Source organism: Ovis aries, chromosome 14, assembly GCF_016772045.2.
Source record: "Ovis aries strain OAR_USU_Benz2616 breed Rambouillet chromosome 14, ARS-UI_Ramb_v3.0, whole genome shotgun sequence".
Taxonomy (NCBI): Eukaryota; Metazoa; Chordata; class Mammalia; order Artiodactyla; family Bovidae; genus Ovis; species Ovis aries.
The window spans coordinates 60499372-60523401 of NC_056067.1; the positions used below are offsets into that span (position 1 = coordinate 60499372).

Sequence of the window (24030 nt, forward strand, 5' to 3'; positions counted from 1 at the left end):
CTCCTGACCTTGTGACCATTATTAATCCCTTGTTCCCTTGGTAACAGTTGCTGTACGTTTGGTTTTCTGATCATTATCAAAAGAAACTTCTTGTGCAACAGCCTATATATACTCACAGAAAGATCATTAAAGCACCTTTGCTCCACCAGAGCTTCAGTCCCTGTGTCTCTCCCTCTCTCTTTCTTATCATCAACAACAGACCGCCAGGCTCCGGTCCACTAAATGATCCCAAAAGATTCCAACACAATATATTCTTTAATCCTATAACTATTGCTAATACAGCTTTATTGGTTTTAAAATTTTTTAACTTACCGCAAGGGGTATTTTGACAAAAGCAAAAAAACATTTGACTTATTGGATACCTCCCTTCCTCTGCCCATTTGACATCAAGAAAGGTTGACTAAACAATGGAAATCTGGAAAATTAATATTACAGGGAAAGAGGTATGCTTGTATTTCTCCAGATGGACCCAAGGAATTCAGTTGGCTCCTTCTTTGGAAGATCCGCCCTAGGGGAGCCACCAGCATTCAAGACAAAGAAACGGTGAATGCCGGGAGCCAGCATGGGAGATCCCACCCATGACAAGGTCAGGCGGAGGAGACCTGACGAGCAAGGTGGATCAGGACTTGAGGCACCCCCCTGACCTGCTCGAGCATCTACCCCCAAACCAGAATCTATTTTATGCCTTTCATCAACTCTTCTGACATTAATGGGGACTATCCCCGACCACCTTTCTCTGGAGAAAATCAACTTAGGGCTCTAGCTAATAAGTCTCCTGGGCATGATAGGAGTGTTTCAGTTCAAACCCCTCTGATGGCTTTCTAGCTTGCCTGACAGGTATATCCAGACTCTTGCAGCTACGCATGTGATTGTTCACAGCCTCCCAATCATGAGAGGCATGGGAAGCCTAAAACATTCTAAAAATATGGAGCCTTTCAAAGAGTTAAAAATTACTAGAATAGTGCCGGTGGAGGATTTCGTTGTTGAGCCAACACTTGCTGCCAACTTCCCATATCCCTTATCCACTGTGCACCTGCAATAGTTAATGTAGTTGGAATGTAAGAAAAACAAGTAGTAGCCTTGGAATTAACCACATCAGACCTTTGAGCTAATTGGTTCTTTCTTTGTTGTAACTCACTGCACCTTTGCTCAGTGAGAATGTAACTCTGTTTAGCACTTTCTGAGGCTGACATAGATTAGAGATCTAAAGAAAAAACACTTCAAGGGAAAGTAAGTTTTCTGGTTGAGCAGCCTTTATCAAAAGAGGGTCCTAAAAAATCCACAGGCCTCCAAGGCCAGAAGATAATGTACACAACACTGTTTATGGGAAAGGTATGCAGAAAAAAATCCTGGTTTTGATAAGGACAAACTGCTGGAATGTTTCGGCTAACTCTGCATGACTTTGCATTTTTCATTTCCCTCTATGTACAAGTCAGGGTATAAAAGTTCCTTTTGAAAATAAAGTTACAGGCCTTGCTCACCGAAGCTTGGTCTCCTCGTGTCATTCTTTCTTTCTCTTTCCTTTTCTCCCTCTCTCTCCCTCCCTTTTTCAGGCTGATCATTTGGAGCACAGGGGCTCTTCGAGTTCACTTTTCTGCCTGGGCTTCTAAGACCCAATCGAGAAGGCGCTCTGCATCTTCACTCTGGCGAGAGGGTGCCTGCAGCCTCCATGAACAGACCAAGTCCCTTGTCTGGGCCTTTATTGGCTTTCTGTGTAAACCAAGGAATATCAGCCTCTATTCTTTCTTCTCTCTCTCTCCTCCCTCCTCGCCGATGCCGTTCATCCAAATGGTATCCCTGGATCCTGCTGGGGCTGTACGCCCGTAGGTGAAATCCCCAGGAGGAGGAGTTTCCAGTACAAGCCATGGCAACTTGAAAAATTTCTAAGAAACGCCACACTCAAGGTCATTGACCTTATGATCTCCCCACTTGGGGACAGATAAAAACCTTTACTAATCAAGCTGAAAATCTAGTTTCTCAACAGGGAATGCCTCAGAATCCAGAAAATATTTTTCTCGCTATGCTTGCTTTTCTTTCCCCCGCTCAGGCTGACTTGATTAACCACACTTATTGGGCTTATATACCTAACCCCCCTTTATTGCAGGTTGTAGAATGGACAGATACAGGACCAGTCATATCCACTCAGTACATATGTCTCCTCCTCAGAGCTTGGAGGGGCCCTCTCATCCTGAGGAAGAAGGAAGATTAATTAACATTTCTCTAGTCTATAAAATCCTTCCTTTATGCATGGGCCCAGCAGAATTATGTATTAATGGTAGTCAACAAACGTGGGCTTTCATCCTGCCTCCAAAAAATAACTTCTGCACATTGTTTAGACTATTTACTGCCCTGGCCTTTTATGAGAACCATGTCAATACTACCAACACTCTAGGAAAAGGACAAAAGTTGGAATGCAAGGGGTTTACCTATAAGGACTTTAAATATACTCCTGTTTATTGAGATAGATGTCAAGCTAAATCATGGAAATTAATGTTTGTGGCTAATTACACCATTGTTGATTGGGGACCCTATGGTATGTGGTTATCTAACTTCTCAGATGATATTAATAGTACTATGTGTGATTATGTTACTCAAGTAACATGGAAGATTACCAACAGTTCAATGGAACACTTCCATGACAAAGGATTCCTTGCCTGGCTTGACATCGGAATGGCACCTCTTCACCCTCAAATCGTCCTCAATAAATGAATTGGGCCGGAACAATGGGACACCTGGAAACTTGCTCCAAATACTGAACTTGGAACTTGGACTGGATATTTCACAGGGACCATAGTCATAGTAACTATTCCTTCTATTATAATCATTCATATTTTATACAAGCTTGTGTTCCCCTTCCTTTTGTTATAGTCATAGGAAACTCAGAATTTAAGAACACTGTACATTCTGTGACTTGTATATTTGCAAACTGTATACTTGTCTTAATTCCTCTATTTTTCTAAAAAATCTCTTTTGATTCTTTGATCTCGACATTGTCTGTGGTTGCCAGCAGATTTCCAATGACCCTGGAAAGAGGGTCCCATGGCAAAGACTTGCCTCCCAGTTATTCACTAAATTACTCCGACGATCTAAGCAATTCATCAGATGGTTGATTCTTGGCATTTTGGGGTTAATAGCCATTTGCACCACTACTGCTGTCCCAGACATTGCTTTACAAACTTCAAACACAAAACTTTATTCACAGTTGGACTAAAGATGCTCATACTATTATATGAGTCACTCAGGTTGAGACAGATGAAAAAGTTCAAGATAAAACTCAGGAATTAAAAACAGCCATCCAATGGGTTGGAGATCAATTAATAGATTTACAAAAACAAGTATTATTAAATTGTGATTGGAATTCTACTCAATTTTGTATCACTTTTCTTCAGCTCAACCATAGTGCTTACAATTGGGAACAAATCAAATTTCGTTTGCAAGATATGCATAATAATGCTTCCTTAAATGTACAATTGTTGCAAAAGGAAATCCTTGAAACCTTTTCTAAGAGTCTACCCTCTTCCAACAATTTGGAAACCTTAGCTGAACAGCTAGCTGATCAATTATCTGGGCTAAACCCTCAAAGATGGTTTCAAGGCATAACACATAGTATTGGATCTGGAACTATAATGCTGATAATTATCCTGGTGATTGTATTTGTAATATACTGATGCCTTTCAACTAAAATTGTCCAAACTAAACAAACTCAATTGGTCAGGGCCTTTTTCACAAAAGTATCTACAGTCATCTCCAATTATGAAAAAATAAAAAGGGGGAACTGTCAGGGGACGTTCAACTTTAAGGGATCCAATATGCTAGTTTCTTCTTTTGTGTGCCATTTCTCAAGGACTCTCTATTCCTTACCAGTTCTTGGAAAACCGGAATGAGCAGAGCTGCAGGCAATTCTCAGGATTGAGGTCATGAGAAAGGGCACCTGCTTGGATTTCTTTCAGTGACTCCATTCCGTGACTTTTTACTTAAAGGTAATCTATTCAGTTATGCCCCTCTTTCTCAGGATATGGAATGCTTTCTGGCCCTTTCAAGATTGCTATTTGCTTGGCTTTGTTTTTGCTCAATTTTTTTTTTTTTACTGCCTAAAGCTGCCTTGTTTGAAGATATACTAAACATGCGTTTCTGCAAATAAAGCAACCCTGTTTGACTCTAGACTTGGGTCCCCTGCATCCTTCTCATCGACTCCAGTCCCCAGGTCCTGGTCTACAAAGACCATGACAGCTCTGTCTTCAATTTCCACAAATAAGAGTAACTCTTCTTTAATCACACATACAACAGTTATTTCTATCCAATGGAGAACATGACTCTTTTCCTATGCATCATTCCTAGCACACCATCAGTCCCTGGTAACTGTCCCTCTCCTCCTACGAAAAGCCCAGTCCTTTTAACATCTTGCCTATTCTGTTCAAGGTCAGCTGGTAGAACATTATGTTTTATAATAGGCTGGACTATGTACGGAAGGGCTTCCTGATCCTACTGACCATGAGTCATGTCCTAGTTTTACGTTATTTTCCGCCCTCCCTGTTGCTAATTCACACACACTATTGAATTTCGTAATTCAGGCTGTGTGTTTTTCCAGGAAACACAGATGTGAATGAATCGTATCTAATGAAGTTGGCCCCTTCATCTCACTGATTCCTTCCCAGAGACCATCATGAAATGCATGTAGCAAATGTGTTTGATCAATGTATCACCAAAGCCAAGCTCTTAAGAGCTCACACACAACAGCCCAATAAACTGAGAGACTACTTGTCAGGCAAGGAATAGTGACTTTATTCAGAAAGCCAGGAGACCAAAAAGATGGTGGACTACTGTCCCAAAGAATCACCTTTGTTGAGTTATAATTCGGGTTTCTTTTACATGAAAAGATCTCTATAGCTTCTCTCCAAATATGGACTTACTGCTGAGGCTGAGTACCTGAACTAAAGTCATCAGAGAATACATATAGTGAAAAAGGTAAAGGATTTGCCACAACCGCTCAGTCTGGGAAGTATGGCTCCACTATGTCCCAGTCTTGTGACTTTTGGGTAAGATCCTTGCCACACACATTACATTGCTGTGTGTTTTCTCCAGGATAAATACTCTGATACTACTGGTGAAATGTGAGCTGTGAGGATAGGGTTTGTTTCCCTCCCCCCACACACTTAAATTGGTGAGGAATCTTTCTAGAATGAATTCATGTTCTAAAGACCTAATAAATACATATATATCTCAGTTCTATCCAGTATGAATTTTCTCATGAAGCCTAAGATGTTGCCACACTCATGATATTTGTATGGTTTCTCAGTAGGATGAACTCTCTCACCAACAGTAGGCTGTGAATTTTGTAAACTTTGAATTTTGAAGACTTTTACCATATTCATACCATTCACATACGTTTCTCTCATGTATGGATTTTCTGATGTTTAGTGAGTGCTGAGACCTGAGTAAAGGATTTTCCACACTTGAAACATTTGAAAGCTTTCTCTATATGTATTGTGCAATGACTTGTAAGGTGTGAATTTTGACTGAAGGACTTGCCACACTCATCACATCTGAAAGGTCTCTCTCCAGTATGAATTCTCCAATGAAGTTGAAGATGTGGTTTTTGACCAGAGACTCTTCCACACTCATCACATTTGTAAGGTTTCTCTCCAGTATGAAATCTCATATGACTTATGAAATGTGAAGGTTGACTAAAGTGCTTGCCACACTCATTACATTTGTAAGGTTTCTGTCCAGTATGAACCCTCTGATGACCAGCAAGGTGTGCATTTCGGCTGAAGACTTTGTCACATATATCACATTTAAATAATTTATTTCCTGTATGAATTTTCTGATGTCTCCTGAGGTGTGAGCTCTCAGTAAAGGCCTTGCCACATTCATCACATTTATAAGGTTTGTCACCAGTATGAACTGTCTGATGACTTAAAAGGACTGACTTTACATGAAATGCCTTGCCACACTCATAACATTTGTAAGGTTTCTCTCCAGTATGAATTGTTTTATGCCTTACAAGGATTGACTTTACACAAAAGGCCTTGCCACACTCATCACATTTGTAAGGTTTCTCTCCAGTATGAAATCTCTTATGACTTATGAACTGTGAAGGCTGACTAAAGTGCTTGCCACACTCATCACATTTGTAAGGTTTCTGTCCAGTATGAACTGTCTGATGACTTAAAAGGATTGACTTTACACGAAAGGTCTTGCCACACTTATCACATTTGTAAGGTTTCTCACCAGTATGAACTGTCTGATGACTTAAAAGGAAGGCTTTAACACGAAAGGTCTTGCCACACTCATCACATTTGTAAGGTTTCTCTCCAGTATGAACTGTCTGATGCCTTAAAAGCGTTGACTTTTGACGAAAGGCCATGCCACACTCATCACATTTGTAAGGTTTCTCACCAGTATGAACTGTCTGATGACTTAAAAGGAAGGTTTTAACACGAAAGGCCTTGCCACACTCATCACATCTGTAAGGTTTCTCTCCAGTATGAAGTCTCTTATGACTTATTAACTGTGAAGAGTGACTATAGTGCTTGCCACACTCATTACATTTGTAAGGTTTCTCTCCAGTATGAACCCTCTGATGAACAGCAAGGTTTGCATTTCGGCTGAAGACTTTGTCACATATATCACATTTAAATAATTTTTTTCCTATATGAATTTTCTTATGTCTCCTGAGGTTTGAGCTGTGAGTAAAGGCCTTGCCACACTCATCACATTTGTAAGGTTTCTCTCCAGTATGAACTGTCTGATGAATTAAAAGGGTTGACTTTACACGAAAGGCCTTGCCACACTCATCACATTTGTAAGGTTTCTCTCCAGTATGAACCCTCTGATGACCAGCAAGGTGTGCATTTCGGCTGAAGACTTTGTCACATATATCACATTTAAATAATTTCTTTCCTATATGAATTTTCTTATGTCTCCTGAGGTTTGACCTGTGAGTAAAGGCCTTGCCACACTCATCACATTTGTAAGGTTTCTCTCCAGTATGTAATCTCTTATGACATCTGAACTGTGAAGGTTGCCTAAAGTGCTTGCCACACTCATCACATCTGTAAGGTTTCTCTCCAGTATGAACCCTCTGATGACCAGCAAGGTTTGCATTTTGGCTGAAGACTTTGTCACATATATCACATTTAAATAATTTCTGTCCTGTATGAATTTTCTGATGTCTCCTGAGGTTTGAGCTGTCGGTAAAGGCCTTGCCACACTCATCACATTTGTAAGGTTTCTGTCCAGTATGAACTGTCTGATGACTTAAAAGGATTGACTTTACACGAAAGGCCTTGCCACACTCATCACATTTGTAAGGTTTCTCTCCAGTATGAATTTTCTGATGACTTAAAAGGATTGACTTTACATGAAAGGCCTTGCCACACTCATCACATTTGTAAGGTTTTTCCCTGTGTGCTTTGAGGTCTTGCGATACTACTGAAGGATTCATAAAATCATTCCCATATATATTAGAAACACTGGTTTGGACACAAGGAGGAATTCTTTGAACTGGTGAAAATGAGAAACTGTTGTTGACAGACCTCTCAACTTCATTATGTTCAGAAATTATCCCGCCAGTTTGAAATATCTGCAGTTTATCTTGAGACTTAAATCCAAGCCTGTTTCCAAAGGGCTTGATTCCTGCATTCTTTCCATCATGCAAATCTCTTCCATCAGGCACATTTCCATTAAAGCTTACAGGTGTCCCTTTGTAATTTCTTTTGTCATCTCCCCGCTGACACTCAAAGTCACACATATTTTCCTGACTTTCCCAAAGATGAAAATGTTTGATTTCACAGCTTTCAGGCCTTCCCGGCATCAATGTTTGGAATGTTTCTTGTTTATCACTGTTCGCTTTGGGTTGCAAATGCTTGATCACATATGTAGGAGAGATATCTACAAGATAAAAAGAACCACAGGTATCCTGCTCACAATAATTCAAAAATAAATCTTTCATGTTGAGTATATATTACACCAAAAGTAATACTTACACCAAGTTATGAAACACCACAATGATGACCTTAAGTTTTTAGAAATATTAAAGGAATAGAATTCTTAACTTAAGAAAGCATGGTAACATAAATTCAACATTAAGGTAGCCTAGTTTTAAAAACCATATGCCAAATACACTCACATTGGACAATCTTATGGCAACTCTCAAAAACAGAGTATTTTTCTACCAGGACCCTTAGGAACATATCGATCAACAGTTGTCTCAAATTGAAAAGAAAAATATTACGCTATCATTGTATTCTGCATACTTACTGTACATAAATAAATTCTAAACAATATATTATATATTGTAATAGTAAATAATCCAAAAGCAAGCTCACCCGATTAACTATACATAACTGTTGTTTACAATTGAAAACAAATGAGAAAATGAAGAATATGACTAAAACAATTTTTTGGAAACAACATAGTTTTCTAAATCTGCTATAGAACTATGTACCCAAAAAGAAAAGGCATTTTACAATGTTAACAAGTAGTATGTGTCAACTGTATTGCGAAATACATGCTAAAAGACCATCATCTGTAAATGACACATAAATTAAGACATAAAATAGTCACTAGTTTTCTAACAGCCAATAATCAAAGCAATCCCTACCTATGTTGTTGTTCAGTCGCTCAGTTGTGCCTGACTCTTTGCGACCCTGTGGACTGTAGCCCACCGGACTCCTGTGTCCATGGGATTTCCCAGGCAAGAATAATGGAGTGGGTTGCCATTTCCTTCTCCATGGGATCTTCTTGACTCAGGGATCAAACCTGCATCTTCTGCATTAGCAGGTGAATTCTTTACCACTGAGCCACCAAGGAAGGCTTCTCTCTAGCCATGCACTATTCTTAATTACCTGGTTTAATGGCACCAAAATATAATAAAAAGTGAGTGCTTTGGGTATTTATTGACTAGGGTCAGACACAATATTGCTGAAAAATGTTGCAAGTGAAAAGCATACAAGATATAATGTAGTTGAGGTTTGACAGACAACAAAATTCTGTAAAGCAATTATACTACAATTATGAAATTAATAAAATGTTTAAAAGATATAATGTAGATAATGTCATATCATAAAGAACATGACAGTACAGATATTACATTTTTTAAACAAAAGTAAATTTTGATTATTTACTATAAAACATGCACTACTGTAAGCCAACCAACAGCACTAATTTGCTTTGAAAGGCTTGAGGTAAATTAACATGTTTTTCTCTAATCAGAGCAGAAGACACACCCAATTGGTGCACAAAGTGGTAATAGAAACAGGATATGAATCTGAACCTACAGACTGAGAAAACTTATTTGTCAACATGACCACCCACTGAATGAATAGATTAGAAAACATTAAAAAAAAAATACAAGGAACTTGGAAAGAAAATATCAAGGCAGACACAAGACAGAAGTAGTCTGTTTAACTATTATTCAACCATCCCATCTAGATATGGGTTGTGAGTCATCATGGACGCACAGAGTGATTTAGGTCATGTCCTGAGAAACTTGTTCAATAAATGACCAGAGATTATCTTTACAGTGAGAGTATGTAAAAGGTGGAGGGATGTGGTAGGTAAGAACGATGTTTCCGTCCATATCAAGGTAGTATGTGAGGACTGGTCAGGACTAAGAAAGGGCCTGTGTGGAGCACAGGGTACACAGGTTTATGTCAGATATCAGCCTGTGACTGCCATGTCTTTGTGAAAATAACTGAGAGTGCAAACTAACATACTGACCTTAAAAGAAAAGAACTGGTTCAGCAAGTTCATGGGCATTATACTATGGGTATGGGACAGAAACAAGAGATTTTAAAAGTGACTGTGATATATGGAGAAAGCAGGATAATACCTGTTATACTATTTACAATGTAATGTATCCAACTGTGAATTTTGTAAGTTACAATGGAATGCTTATATTCAAGAAAAGCATATACAATATTCCAGGATATTGTGTAAGAATCTTATTAGCAGAAATCAGAAGGAAAATCCAGGAAAAGGCTATCTAAACCTGGGTTCCTCTGCCAAGTATGATTAACCTCTCTATTGGACACTTATTTCATTTCTTCTTCCACACATGCTCATCTCAAGATCGAAGGGTATCAAAGGAGGGATTGAAACTGACTCTGGAGGACGTTCCCAGTTACAAAAGCCTTTCTGAGGCATCCAACACCTTTTTGTAGAAAAAGGCTTTATTCTCCTAGACCTCCCCTGAGCCCAAAAGAGCAGATTCAAACACTTACTAATACATAAAAGGATCATACCATGATCAAGTGGGATTTATTGCAGGGATGCAAGATTTCTCAATATCCAGAAGTTAATCACTATGATACACCACAGTAACAGATGACTAAAAACCATATGATCATCAATAGATGCAGAAGTTTCTCACAAAATTCAAGTGCCATTTATGATAAAAGCCCTTCAGAAAGTCAGCACAGATGGACCCTGCCTCAACATAATTAAGACTGTATATGTCAAACACATAGCTAACATCATACTCAACAAGGAAAAACTGAAAGCATTCCCCTTAACAACATGAATAAGACACGAATGTTCACTATTGCCACTTTGACTGAACATATTTTTGGAAGTCCTAGCCACAACAATCAGAAAAGAAAAAGAAATAAAAGGAATTCAAGTGAAAAAACACAAGAAAGAAGTAAAACTGTCACTATGAGGCTACACACAGAAAATCCTGAAGATGCCACCAGATGACTACTAGACCTCATCAACGAACAGAGTAAACTTGCTGGATACAAAATATATAGAAAACTGCTGCATGTCTATACACTGATAATGATACATCAGAAAGTAAAATTAATAAAACAATCCCATTCACCATCTCAGAGAAAAGAATAAAATTCTAAGGAATAAACCTACCTATAAAGTCATAAGAACTGTATTCATGAAACTATAAGATGCTGATGACTGATAGCAAAGATGACACGAACAGATGGAAACATATACTATGTTCTTGGATTGAAAGAAGTAACACGGTCAAAATGACCATACTATCCAAGGCAATCTGCATATTCAATGCAACCCTTATCAAATCAACAATGACATATTTCATAAAACAAAGGAAAACTTAATTTGTACCAAAATACAAAAGACTCTGATATCTAAATCGATCTCGAGAAGGAAGAACAGAGCTGGAGGAATCATGTTCCCTGAGTTCAGACCATACTACAAACTTACAGCCATCAAAGTGAAAGTGAAGTCGATCAGTCGTGTCCGACTCTGGGACCCCATGAACTGTAGCCTACCAGGTTCCTCTGTCCATGGGATTTTCCAGGCAAGAATACTGAAGTGGGTTGCCATTTCCTTCTCCAGAGATCTTCCTGACCCAGGGATTGAACCTGGGTCTCCTGCATTGTAGGCAGACGCTTTACCGTCTGAGCCACCAGGGAAGTCGTGTGATGATGGCACAAAACAGAAACACAGATCAGTAGAACAGGACAGAAAACCCAGAAACAAATCAATTTACTTATAGTCAATTATTCTATTAAAAAAAAAAGGAGGAAAGAAGATAGAATGAAGAAGTCTCTTTAATAAGTGACGCTGGGAATAAATGGATAATTACATGAAAAAGAATGAAATTACAACATTCTCTAACACCACATACAAAAACAAACTCAAAATGTGTTAAACATCTAAATGCAAGACCAGATACGATAAAATTCATAGTGGAAAAAAATGCAAAACACTGACATAAATGTCAGCAAAATTTTTTGGATCTTAGAGTCATGGTAATAAAAGCAAAATCAAACAAATGAGACCTAATTAAATTTAAAACCTTTTTGCAAAACAAAGGAAACCAAACAAAGAACAAAAACACAACTTTTGGACTAGGAGACTATATATACAAATGATGCTACCTATAAGGGCTTTATCTCCAAAATATACAAACAGTTCATACAGCTTAATATAAAACAAACAACCCAATCAAAAACTGGGCAGAAGATCAAAACAGATATTTCTCCAAAGGAGACAAACAGATGACCAATAGTCACCTGAAAAGATGTTTGATGTCTCTACCTAGGAGAGAAATACAAATCAAAACCACAAAAATGTATCACCTCACACTGGTCAGAATGACCACCATCAAAAAGCCTACAAACAATGAATGCTTGAGAGGGTGTGGAGAAACGAGAACCCTCCTACACTGTTGGAAGGAACATAAATTGGTACTGCCACTTGGGAGAATAGCATGGAGGTTCCATAAAGAACTAAAACTAGAGCTATCACATGAAGCAGCAATTCCAATCCTGGGCATATATCCAGAAAGGATGAAAACTAATTCAAAATGATACATGCACCCCAATGTTTTAGTAGCACTATTTACATGAGGCAAAACATGGCAGCAACCTAAATGTTCACTGACAGACAAAGGGATACAGAATATGTGGTACATACATACAAGGGAATATTGTGAAGTGAAAGTAGCTCAGCCGTGTCCAACTCTTTAAGACTCCATGGCCTGCAGCCTGCCAGACTGCTCTGTCCATGAAATTCTCCAAGAAAGAACACTGGAGTGGGTTGCCACTTCCACAGCATAAAACACAATGGAGTAATGCCTTTTGCAGCAATACAGACAGACTTAGCGATTATTCTAAATGAAATCAGACAGAGAAAGACAAATATCATAGGATATTACATGTTGAACTGAAACAAATGATACAAATGCACTTATTCACAAAATAAACTCCCCAGCATAAAAAACAACCTTATGGTTACCAAAGGGGATACTGCAGGATGGTGGCTGGGGCAGGAAAGGGAGAGATAAATGAGGAGTCTGAATATACACAAACTAATATATATATAAAATAGATAAACAAGAAACCTACAATATAGCTCAGGGAACTATATTAAGTATCTTGTAAACTGCTGTATACCTGAAACACAACATTGTAAATTAACTATACCTAAAAAGTGGAGAAGGAAATGGCAACCCACTCCAGAGTTCTTGCCTGGAGAATCCCAGGGACAGAGGAGCCTGGTGGGCTGCCGTCTGTGGGGTCGCACAGTCGGACACGACTGACGCGACTTAGCAGCAGCATACCTAAAAAGAAAGGTTAAAACAAAAACAAAAACACCTCTTCTGGAGATGTTCAAACAATGTTTCACAAGGGTTTAAAAATGACTAAATGTTGGAAGCAGTCTATGAAACAAGACATGTTGACAAAACTGAATACCCACCAACAAAAGAATTTACTTGAAATATTATCTAACTCTATAGACAAAAATGAACTCAAAATGGTTTAAAGACCTAAACCTCAGTCCCAAATGTATAAAACTCCTAGATGTAAACATGTAGGAAATCTTTCTGGAAATTGGACCCACAAATGATTTACCAGATGTAACAACAAAAGCACAGGCCACAAAATAAAACCAGATATTAATAATTTGAACTATATCAAAATTATAAACTATAGCCATGAAATCAAAAGATGCTTACTCCTTGGAAGGAAAGTCATGACCAACCTAGATAGCATATTGAAAAGCAGAGACATTAACATTACTTTGCCAAAAAAGGTTCCTTCTAGTCAAGGCTATGGTTTTTCCAGTGGTCAAGTATGGATGTGAGAGTTGGACTGTGAAGAAAGCTGAGTGCCAAAGAATTGATGGTTTTGACCTGTGGTGTTGGGGAAGACTCTTGAGAGTCCCTTGGACTGCAAGGAGATCCAGCCAGTCCGTTCTGAAGGAGATCATCCCTCGGATTTCTTTGGAAGGACTGATGCTGAAGCTGAAACTCCAATACTTTGGCCACCTCAGGCGAAGAGTTGATTCATCGGAAAAGACTCTGATGATGGGAGGGATTGGGGGCAGGAAGAGAAGGGGACGACAGAGCTGAAATGGCCGGATGGCATCATTGACTCAATGGACGAGTTTGAGTAAACTCTAGGGGTTGGTGATGGACAGGGAAGCCTGGCGTGCTGCGATTCATGGGGTTGCAAAAAGTCGGACACGACTGAGGAACTGAACTGAACTGCATTAAAGTGCAGTGAGTTTGAAAAGACAATTAACAGTAAAAGAGAAAATATGTGGAAATCATACATCTGATAGTGAGTACAAAGAATATATAAAGAATTTTAAGAGGGACTGAGATCACCAGTTCCACCATAGGTACCATTCCCCAATCAACCATCCAACGCATTGCAAATACAAAACAGAAACACTAAGAGTAACACAGAAATTTGAACTCAATGATAAAATGAAAAAAAAATACTTACAATGCACAGAACAACAGTGCAGCCAATAGCCCCATAGATATGAGAATGTGAACTTGGACAAAGTTGTCCTGGGATAAATTCCCATACCATTTACAGAGGCTAAAATATATGGTCCTTGATATACAGGAACAACACTGTCATGGTGCCCTTGACAAAGTCTCCAAATCCAGAAAAAATGTGGAAAGATGTAACAGGCTCTTGTGATACTTTCTCTCTCATAATCTTAGAACATACTGACCATTCTACTGGATAGCTTCAAGTGGTGAGTTTGTGCAGAGCAAGAAAATAACATTAGGACTAGTGTCTGCTAGTAAATCCACTCCACAGAGACTCAGCAGAGGCTGCCAATTAAACATAGGTGGATTATCACAGCAAGGAAAAACCAGATAAACTTTCAGACCCTCAGGAATATATTTCAAATAAATTTAAGAGGTAAAATGATACAAAGTAAGGAGAATGGAACATCGGGAACAGCTGACATTCCCAGACTGGGTAGAACAGCACAAGAGTAAAAATAATACAACATGAAGGTCAGACATTAGAGGATCTTGAGATGAGACCATGCGCTCGACCTACAGACGGCAAGGTAAGAGTCCGTGAGATTCACATATGCTCCCCTCATAGGATCTAGGATCAAAAAGACAATCTCTCTACCCACTCTCCTTACATTTTCCTAAGTAACAACCACAGAGGATCCAATCCACCAGCTGTCCCACTCCTAAACAGAAAAAAACAGCCCTTTGGGATACTCGTTCTTTATACATTCTATTTTTCACTACTTTTACATCACTCCCCACTGTCCAGAGCTTTTTCTCATGCTCCAATGTGAAGATAATATTCAGATCAGAAACAGAAATTCTGGGACTCCCCTGGTGATCCAGTGGTTAAGACTCTGCACTTCCAATGCAGGGGGTGCAGGTTTGATTCTTAGTCAGGGAACTAAGATCCCACCTGCAGAATGGTAGAGCCAAAAAAAAAAGCAAGCAAAAACAAACAATAAGAAGTAGATATTCAGGGTTATCAGAAGAAACAAATCTAAAGAGCTGCGGATTTTTTTAAACACTGAGCCAAAAGTCAAAAGGCAGAAAATAGGAAATCAGGTTTTTTGGTGTTTTTTTTTTTTAACATTTGCCAGTGAGCTTTGTACATAATTAAGCTCTAGGACAACCTCAGATGTGACATGAAACAGACACAGCATCTGAAGAGGGTCAGTTTAACCTTGTGAAGCTGTGTCATGCCCCAGTCACCAGAACTCTCACATGAAAGACATCAGGGCCTCCCAAGGGGCACACAGGGAAAATGCAGATACCCAAGGGTAGCTCTGGAAGGAAGTCATCCTCACCCACAGACAGCAGGTTCCTGTAGGTCTCCAGCATCACGTCCCTGTACAAGGCCCTCTGAGCAGGATCCAGGAATTCCCACTCCTCCTGAGTGAATTTGATGGCCACATCCTCAGAGGTCAGTCGTTCCTGAAATGAAACCACATGTCACCAAAAGGGCCATGAAAAGTTCTCATTTTCATGCAAAAGAGAAAGGGTGGTAAGGGGTACGGATTGACTTGGTTGTAGTATGTGTTCTAACAGATCCATGCAGGGGTATCTGGAGAAATTATGCATCTCTTAATTTTAATTTCTTATGTTTTTTCATATGGCGTTATGAGATCCTCCAATTAATATGGATTTTTCATCACTGTTCAAAATCCATGAAATATATTTGAATAAAGCTCAACACTGTTTTGGCTATACAGAAGTGTCAGATATTATGTTCTACCCAGTGAGTGCAACTCATTATCTCGATGAGGTACAGCATGAGTGGTGTCTTCAGAGATGACAAAGTCCAAGGCACTTTTAACGGAAAGGTCAAAAGTTTCAGTTATGACGTTGATAACAGCAGCAAAGACCAAAAGTGTCTGAAGGCTTCCTGTTGCTCTAAATTACTGTAGTATTACTCTAAACATTAAATAAGTACTTTACAGGCAAGAACCTGTCATCAATATAATAGCTCATTAAAGAACGCTCTGTTCCCACCCTACAGAAGAAAAACTGTGTCACAGACACTCTGAGAAACTCGACTCAGATCAAGAAGGTAAGAAATGTTACACGAAGCACCTGAACTCAGAGGCTTGGGCTCAGCAACTGAAGCTTAAGCATCTAACAGTTAAGTAATACAGAGAACATTGAAAGTCCTTTGACAGAGAGCTCCTAAAGAAAACTTGAAAGAAGTCCAAGGTGAGCCTCTTCCCTGCCGCTCTGTCTTCTCTGCAGGGGGAGCAGCTCTAGGGCCTCAGGCCTTCATCCCCTGAAAATGGACGCCTGTGCCAAATTCGTCTCCACTCCCTCCCTGATCGGGACAACCTCCTCCCTCCTGTTGAGTGATCACTGTCCACAGTGGTGGTGAAGGACTGAAGACACTGACCCATGAGAGCCACAGCAGCTTGGCAGCCCCAGGTCCCCGGACCATCTCACTTATTCCTAGCCACAGCTTCCAAACCAGTGCCATTTCAAAGGACTCTGACACAGCAGCCAAGTTCCCTGGAGCTCGACCTGCCACAGAAGGGGTGGCTGGCCCACTGGGCTTGGCCCTCTCAAAGGCTATGGGGCTATTTTGCCTGATGATGGTCTAGCTCATCTTCACGATGTGAAGGAGCTGTTTCCACCTCCCATAGCTCTTTCTCCTGTGTCTACCCAGTATGTTCTCTTTCCTGTAACTCCTCAGGCAGCCTGGGGAAAGTGGTGGGCTCAGGGGTTGACAGAAGGAAAACAAATAAATATTGTATTAATATGAAAAAAAAAAAAAAAGTCCAAGGTGAACAATGTGGAATGGCATGAAAGGTCATTATACACGTGGATACAGAAACACAAGTGTTAGTAATTTGCTACGTAAAACACTAACATGATTGTTTAGAAAATTCCAAGGCCACAGATTATACTGATAACATACTTTCAACTGAAAAAAAAAGGTGATATGTAGTTTTTAAATCATGATGTCTTCTATCTAAACCACAGACTTGCACATGCATGCATGCTTATCTATAAAAAATTAACTGACATGAGAGGATTCGTCTCTTGATTTTTTTTTTGGGACAATTTTATGTCATCCTTTTATTCACATGTATTTCAGCATCTTTCAGATGATAAAAATGTATCCTTTGTACTCAGCTGAGTTTGTCAACAGGATTCTATACTAGGCTACCAAAAGAAAACTTTTAAAAACATTAAAAAAAGAATACTTGAACTCAATTCATAATAAAATTACCATATACAAAAGTACAAATACAATTATATCCATTTAAATTTACATAGCAAGGCATCAACAGAAGGCAAAGACTTTCTTTGCTTTTTTTCCCATTAATAAAACAGTGATTTGAAATTAGAAGAGTCCTAGATTATGACAAAAAAATTATCACAATAGTAAAGTACAAAAACTTCTTGGAGAATTAAAAATCATGGCAAAAAAAAAGAATATGGAAAAAATAAAGGTATTAAGCAAGACTATCTCAAGAAACATCATGATGGGAAGGAAACATTCAATACATTCCTTCTGAAATTACAGTGGCATGCAAGGAGCTGTCCAGGGTGCCTGTCTTTCGCCACCATATGATGCGCATGGGCAGGGGCCACCAGAAGAAGTAAGAGGAGGAAAACTACAGGGCAAGAGACACAGAGTTTGTCAGAGAGTTGAAACTGGTAGTACTCACAAACCTACGGACATGGAAAGGTGAAAAGTGAAAGGATGGAAAAAGACAGTCCATCCTAAAGAGAGCAGGGGAGACTGTTATATCAGACAAAGTAAACTGAAGAAAAAAAAGTGCAATGAGATAAATATTGTATAATGATAAATAACGGTCAATTTACCAAAAAGCTGTAACAAGTAAATATATATATACATCTAACATTAGAGATCTCAGAAAAATGAAGCAAACATTAAAGGAAAGGAAGACAGAAATAGCTGCACAGGAGTAGTACAAGATTTCAACGCCCAAGTTGAACAGGCATGCACAGATCACACGGCCCAAAAGCATAAAACACATGCATCTCAAGGACACATAAAACATGCTCTATGAGAGACCACATGTTAGGCCAAAATTAACCATTTTAAGAGACTGATACCATAAAAGTATGTCCCCTAACAACAATGAAATAAACAGAAGAAAAAAAGAAAATTCCCCAAATGTGGACATTAAACAACTCACTCTTACACCACAAATGGGTCTAAGAAAAAAATTACATGGAAATTTTTAAATACATGGATGAAAACGAAAAGACAACATTACAAAATTTATAACACACAGAGAAGACTGTACTAAAAGAAAACTCTGAACTGTTAAATGTTTACAGCAAAAAAGAGAAAACATCTTAATCTGAAATCTATTTTTAGACCTCTAGGACGCAGAACACGGAAAGCTAAACTCAAGTTTAGCAGAAGGAAACAGGTAACTAAGAAAGATTAAACCAGAGATAAAATAGAAAGCTGAAAAATATAAAAATCAACAAACCAAGAGTTGATGTTATGAAAAAACTGTATAGGAAAACCCCAACCTAGACTAAGGAAAAGAGAAAAAAAGATTCAAATAACTAAAACCAGATATGAAACAGGACTGGTTACAACAGAGGTTAAAGGAAGTTTCTAGGAAGTACTATGATCAATAAAAAGATCTTCACGACCAAGATAATCACGATGGTGTGATCACTCATCTAGAGCCAGACATCCTGGAATGTGAAATGGGCCTTAGAAAGCATCACTACGAACAAAGCTAATGGAGGTAATGGAATTCCAGTTGAGCGATTTCAAATCCTGAAAGATGATACTGTGAAAGTGCTGCACTCAATATGCCAGCAAATTTGGAAAACTCAGCAGTGGCCTCAGGACTGGAAAAGGTCAGTTTTCACTTCAATCCCAAAGAAAGGCAATGCCAAAGAATGCTCAAACTACCGCACAACTGCACTCATCTCACACGCTAGTAAAGTAATGCTCAAAATTATCCAAGCCGGCCTTCAGCAATACATGTACCATGAACTTCCAGATATCCAAGCTGGTTTTAGAAAAGGCAGAGGAACCAGAGATCGAATTGCCAACATCTGCTGGATCATGGAAAAAGCAAGAGAGTTCCAGAAAAACATGTATTTCTGCTTTATTGACTATGCCAAAGTCTTTGACTGTGTGGATCACAAGAAACTGCGGAAAATTCTGAAAGAGATGGGAATACCAGACCACCTGACCTGCCTCTTGAGAAACCTATATGGAGGTCAGGAAGCAACAGTTAGAACTGGACATGGAACAACAGACTGGTTCCAAATAGGAAAAGGTGTACGTCAAGGCTGTATATTGTCACCCTGCTTATTTCACTTCTATGCAGAGTACATCATGAGAAATGCTGGGCTGGAAGAAGCACAAGCTGGAATCAAGACTGCCGGGAGAAATACCAAAAACCTCAGATATGCAGATGACACCAACCTTATGGCAGAAAGTGAAGAGGACGAAAGTGAAAAAGGAGAGTGAAAAAGTTGGCTTAAAGCTCAGCATTCAGAAAACGAAGATCATGGCACCGATCCCAACACTGCATTGGAAATGGATGGGGAAATAGTGGAAACAGTGTCAGACTTTATTTTGGGGGGCTCCAAAATCACTGCAGATGGTGACTGCAGCCATGAAATCAAAAGATGCTTACTGCTTAGAAGAAAGTTATGACCAACCTAGATAGCATATTAAAAAGCAGAGATATTACTTTGCCAACAAAGGTCCGTCTAGTCAAGGCTATGGTTTTTTCAGTGGTCATGTATGGATGTGAGAGTTGGACTGTGAAGAAAGCTGAGCGCCAAAGAATTGATGCTTTTGAACTGTGGTGTTGGAGAAGACTCTTGAGAGTCCCTTGGACTGCAAGGAGATTCAACCAGTCCATCCTAAAGGAGATCAGTCCTGGGTGTTCATTGGAAGGACTGATGCTAAAGCTGAAACTCCAATACTTTGGCCACCTCATGTGAAGAGTTGACTCACTGGAAAAGACCCTGATGCTGGGAGGGACTGAGGTCAGGAGGAGAAGGGGACAACAGAGGATGAGATGGCTGGATGGCATCACCGACTTGATGGACATGAGTTTGACTGAACTCCAGGAGTTGGTGATGGACAGGGAGGCTTGGTGTGCTGTGATTCATGGGGTCGCAAAGAGTCAGACACTACTTAGAGACTGAACTGAACTGACTGACTGATGACCAATAATGCCTATAAATGACAGAATATAGGAGATACTGGCAAATTCTCAGAAACATGCAAACTATTTTACTTATTAAGAAATTAAAAAATTGAGAAGTGTTGAAAGTGAAAGTGTTAGCCACTTAGTTGTGTCTGAATCTTTGTGACCTCATGGACTGTAGCCCACAAGGCTCCTCTGTCCATGGAATTTCTCCAGACAAGAAGACTGGACTAGACAGCCATTGCTTTCCCCAGGGAATCTTCCGACCCAGGGACAGAATCTGGGTGTCCCTCACTGCAGGCATATTCTCTATGATTTGAGTCACTAGGTAAGCCCATTATAGCTAGAGAGATTTAAAAAGTAGTCAGAAACCTCTAAGAAAAATACAGGATCAAATTCTACCAAACATTTACAGAAGAATTACCACCAATCCTGCTAATTCTATGCAGCAAGCATGATTGTAATAGTTTGATGATTTCCCAAAGACACAAGGAAGGAAAACTGGAAACCAATACCACTGAAGAATACTGATGCAAAATTAAAATACTTGCAAACCAACTTCAACACATATTAAAAAGATCTGGAGAAACAGACATAGAGAACAGATGGAGGGGGGAGGGGAGGAAGGAGAGGGCGAGATGTATGGAGAGAGTAACATGGAAACTTACATTACCATATATAAAGTAGAGAGCCAATGCGAATTTGCTGAATGACTCAGGCAACTCAGAGGGGCTCTCTAACAACCTACAGGGGTGGGATACAGAGGAAGATGGGAGGGAGGGGACATATGTATACCTATGGCTGATTCATGTCGGTATTTGGCAGAAAACAACAACTTTTGTAAAGCAATAACCCTTCAATTAAAATAATTTAGATAAATAAATAAAAAGATCTGACATCATGACCAAGTGGATTTTATTCACATAAGGCAAGGAGAAGTCAACATATAAAAATCAATTAATATGACACACTACATTAACAGATTAAAGGGAAAAAAACCAGGATCATCTAGATGCATAAAAAAATCAGTTATCTTCCTTCCCACATGACAAAGTTTCATAGGTAAAAATCATAAACATTACAAAAGAAACATGCTATATCAAAAGTGATTCTTTAATAACCACACAAAGGATCAATCACCCAATTAACTCATTATCAAAACTGCCATGGCAATCTTTGTAGAAGTAGGATAAAACATGGTGAAAGTCACATAACTATTCAAAGAGCAAATAGCAAAACTCTTGAAGAAAGAAGATGGAGATCTTTCTATTTCAAAACCTATTACAAGGTAATCAAGGTGATGTGCTACTGGTATAAAAACAGACAAATAAACCAACTGAACAGAACACAGTACTCAGAAATAATTCTTTGTGTATATGTAAGGTATATTCACAAGGATGTAAAGATACACAAAAGGGCAAGGACAGTCTCAATAACCATGATACTGAGAAAATAGATATCTGACAGCAAAAGAGTGAAGCTGGAATCTTGCTTGCATTCAAGGTTAAAACATCTCTGTGTCAAAGCATTCAATCCACAGAGTGAAAGGACAACCTCTGAATGGAGGTGATGAAACTTACCACCTGCCAGAGACTTAGATTCATTTCACAGTTTAAATCTGATGATGAACTAAAAAACCCTGTATCACTGATGTCTATTTCTGAACTTTCCATTCTATTAACAATAAGGATTTAAAGAGGTTGACCCACATCTTTAGTTTGAACTGCCTTAAAAAAGTCAGAACAAACTGCCCCTAATTGATCTGATTCCCAGATTTTACCAGGTATTATACATATTAATACCTGACTTCCACATGCAGTTTCCTTACCCTGGTTGACAGAGAGCAGACAGCACATCCAGATGAGCCCTAAGCAATCCCTGCTGCCCAACAACACTGAGACCCTGTCTCCAACCCGTGGGTGAGAAGCCCTGCCCGGGACGGTGCCCAGGGGAGCCTCCTCACAAGGGCCAGGTCACCGGGTCATGGTGAGACAGGATCCAAGTGGAGACGACAGGCCCTGAGGGAAGGCCCCAGGTGAGTATACGTGTACAGGAGCCAGACAGGATACTCCAGAGTCAGACACGATTCACAAGTCCAGAGAACGGCATTTCAGGAAGGACAGACTAAATATGACCTTACCTGACAAAGAGCCATGTCTCACTCCTTTTCTTTCCTCTTCCTCAACTTCAGGGCTTCCTCAGGCAACACAAGTCTTCAGAGGTCTATCATGAAAGTTGAAAACATGCTGTTTAATGCTCAGAGTCAACACATCCCCTTCCTGAGCCCCAACCGCCCACATGGGAAGCCCTCACCGTGTGGAACAGACAGTTCCCTGTGGCCAGTCTCAGGAGGGACTCAGGACAGTCAATTCTGGCACAGAGACCAACATGGGACTTTCCCACACTTTCCCTCACATCACACTCCCTTCCTGGTGAGGCCTCATGCACACAGCAGCAGGGGCCACCTCCACTGACCCCACGATCCCCTTCAGGTCACACAGCAGGCCCTTGTCCAGCCTCAGTCAGAGCAGAGTGCCCCCTCCTCAGCCCAGATCTCTGCCCTCAGGACTGGGAGGACTCAGAGTCCTGATGCTCAGCGAGGGATCCACACTGGAATCAACTGGGACACCTTAAACATTCTTGTGCTGTGGACCAACACAAACTACCTGAAGGGGAATCTCTGGTCAGAGGGTATAAAACATGGGTATGCAAAACGCCTCATCAATGAAGCGTGAAGCCTGGATTGAGCACCATTCAGAGGAGAAAAGCTCCTCCCAACTCTCTTTCTTTCCCAGCCTTACTAAGGTGTAACTAACAAAAATGGTATAAACGTACTGTGTACAAAGTGATCATGTGATAGATTCATACACTGAACAATTGTTATAGTCGAGTAGGTTACACTTCCACCTATGAGTACACTTTATTATTTCTCTCTGGGTGAATTTCAAGTATATAGAAACACTACAGGCAGCATGCAGTACCTCAGATCCCCAGAACTTACTTATTTTACAATTGATAATCTCTGCTCTTTGACTAACAGTGCCTCATTTCCCCTCCACTCAGGTCCTGGTAACAGCCTTATTACTCGATGGTTCTAAGAGTTTGACAAGTCTAGTTTCCACATAGTGTCTGTCCTCCTTTGTGAGGCTTATTTAACTTGGCATAATGTTCTCTAGGTTCATTCATTTTGGCATAAGTGCAGGATTCTTGATTTTTATATTTATATACAGAGAAAAAATAGTTCATGAATATACAGTATATAATAAATATTTCTATACCACACTTTTGTTACCTATTCTTTTGTCAAGAGACATCTGGCCTGTGTCTATGCCTTGGCTACTGCAAATCCAGTCACACTCATGGGACTGTGGACATTGCCCTGAAAAACTAATCGCTTATTATTTGGATATCTGTCAGAAATGAGTTTGACAGACTGTAGGCTTAGTCTATGTTAATTTGTTAAGGAACTTCCATTTTGTTTTCCAACATAGCAGTACCATTTACATTACCACCAACAGCGCACTTAAGATTCCGTGTTTTCTGTACTGTGCCTGTGTGTGTGCTTATTTTGGGAGGGACAGCAGTGGATAACACAGAACCTAGCACTGGCCAGGCAGCAAG

General features: G+C 39.7%; 1 protein-coding gene and 1 non-coding gene across 7 annotated transcripts in view; both read right to left on the reverse strand.

Annotated features, from left to right (window-relative positions):
• Positions 1-4758: 4758 nt before the first annotated feature.
• Positions 4759-24030, reverse strand: part of LOC105605752 (zinc finger protein 665-like) — a 33148-nt gene continuing 13876 nt past the window's right edge. For 5 of the 6 annotated variants that reach the window (XM_027978685.2, XM_042231151.1, XM_027978680.2 and 2 more), the window contains 3 exons: positions 22550-22632; positions 15562-15688; positions 4759-7893 (listed from right to left, as the gene is read on the reverse strand). In XM_027978685.2, coding sequence (XP_027834486.1) covers positions 5393-7893; positions 15562-15688; positions 22550-22564 — 2643 coding nt within the window. In that variant the 5' untranslated portion in view covers positions 22565-22632 and the 3' untranslated portion in view covers positions 4759-5392. Of the gene's footprint in view, positions 7894-8605; positions 8850-15561; positions 15689-22549; positions 22633-24030 lie in introns of those variants that run through there. The other variant, XM_060399021.1, reaches the window with a different exon arrangement.
• TRNAC-ACA (transfer RNA cysteine (anticodon ACA)) lies at positions 11324-11396 on the reverse strand. Its single transcript has one exon. It is a non-coding gene; the product is annotated as a tRNA-Cys (tRNA).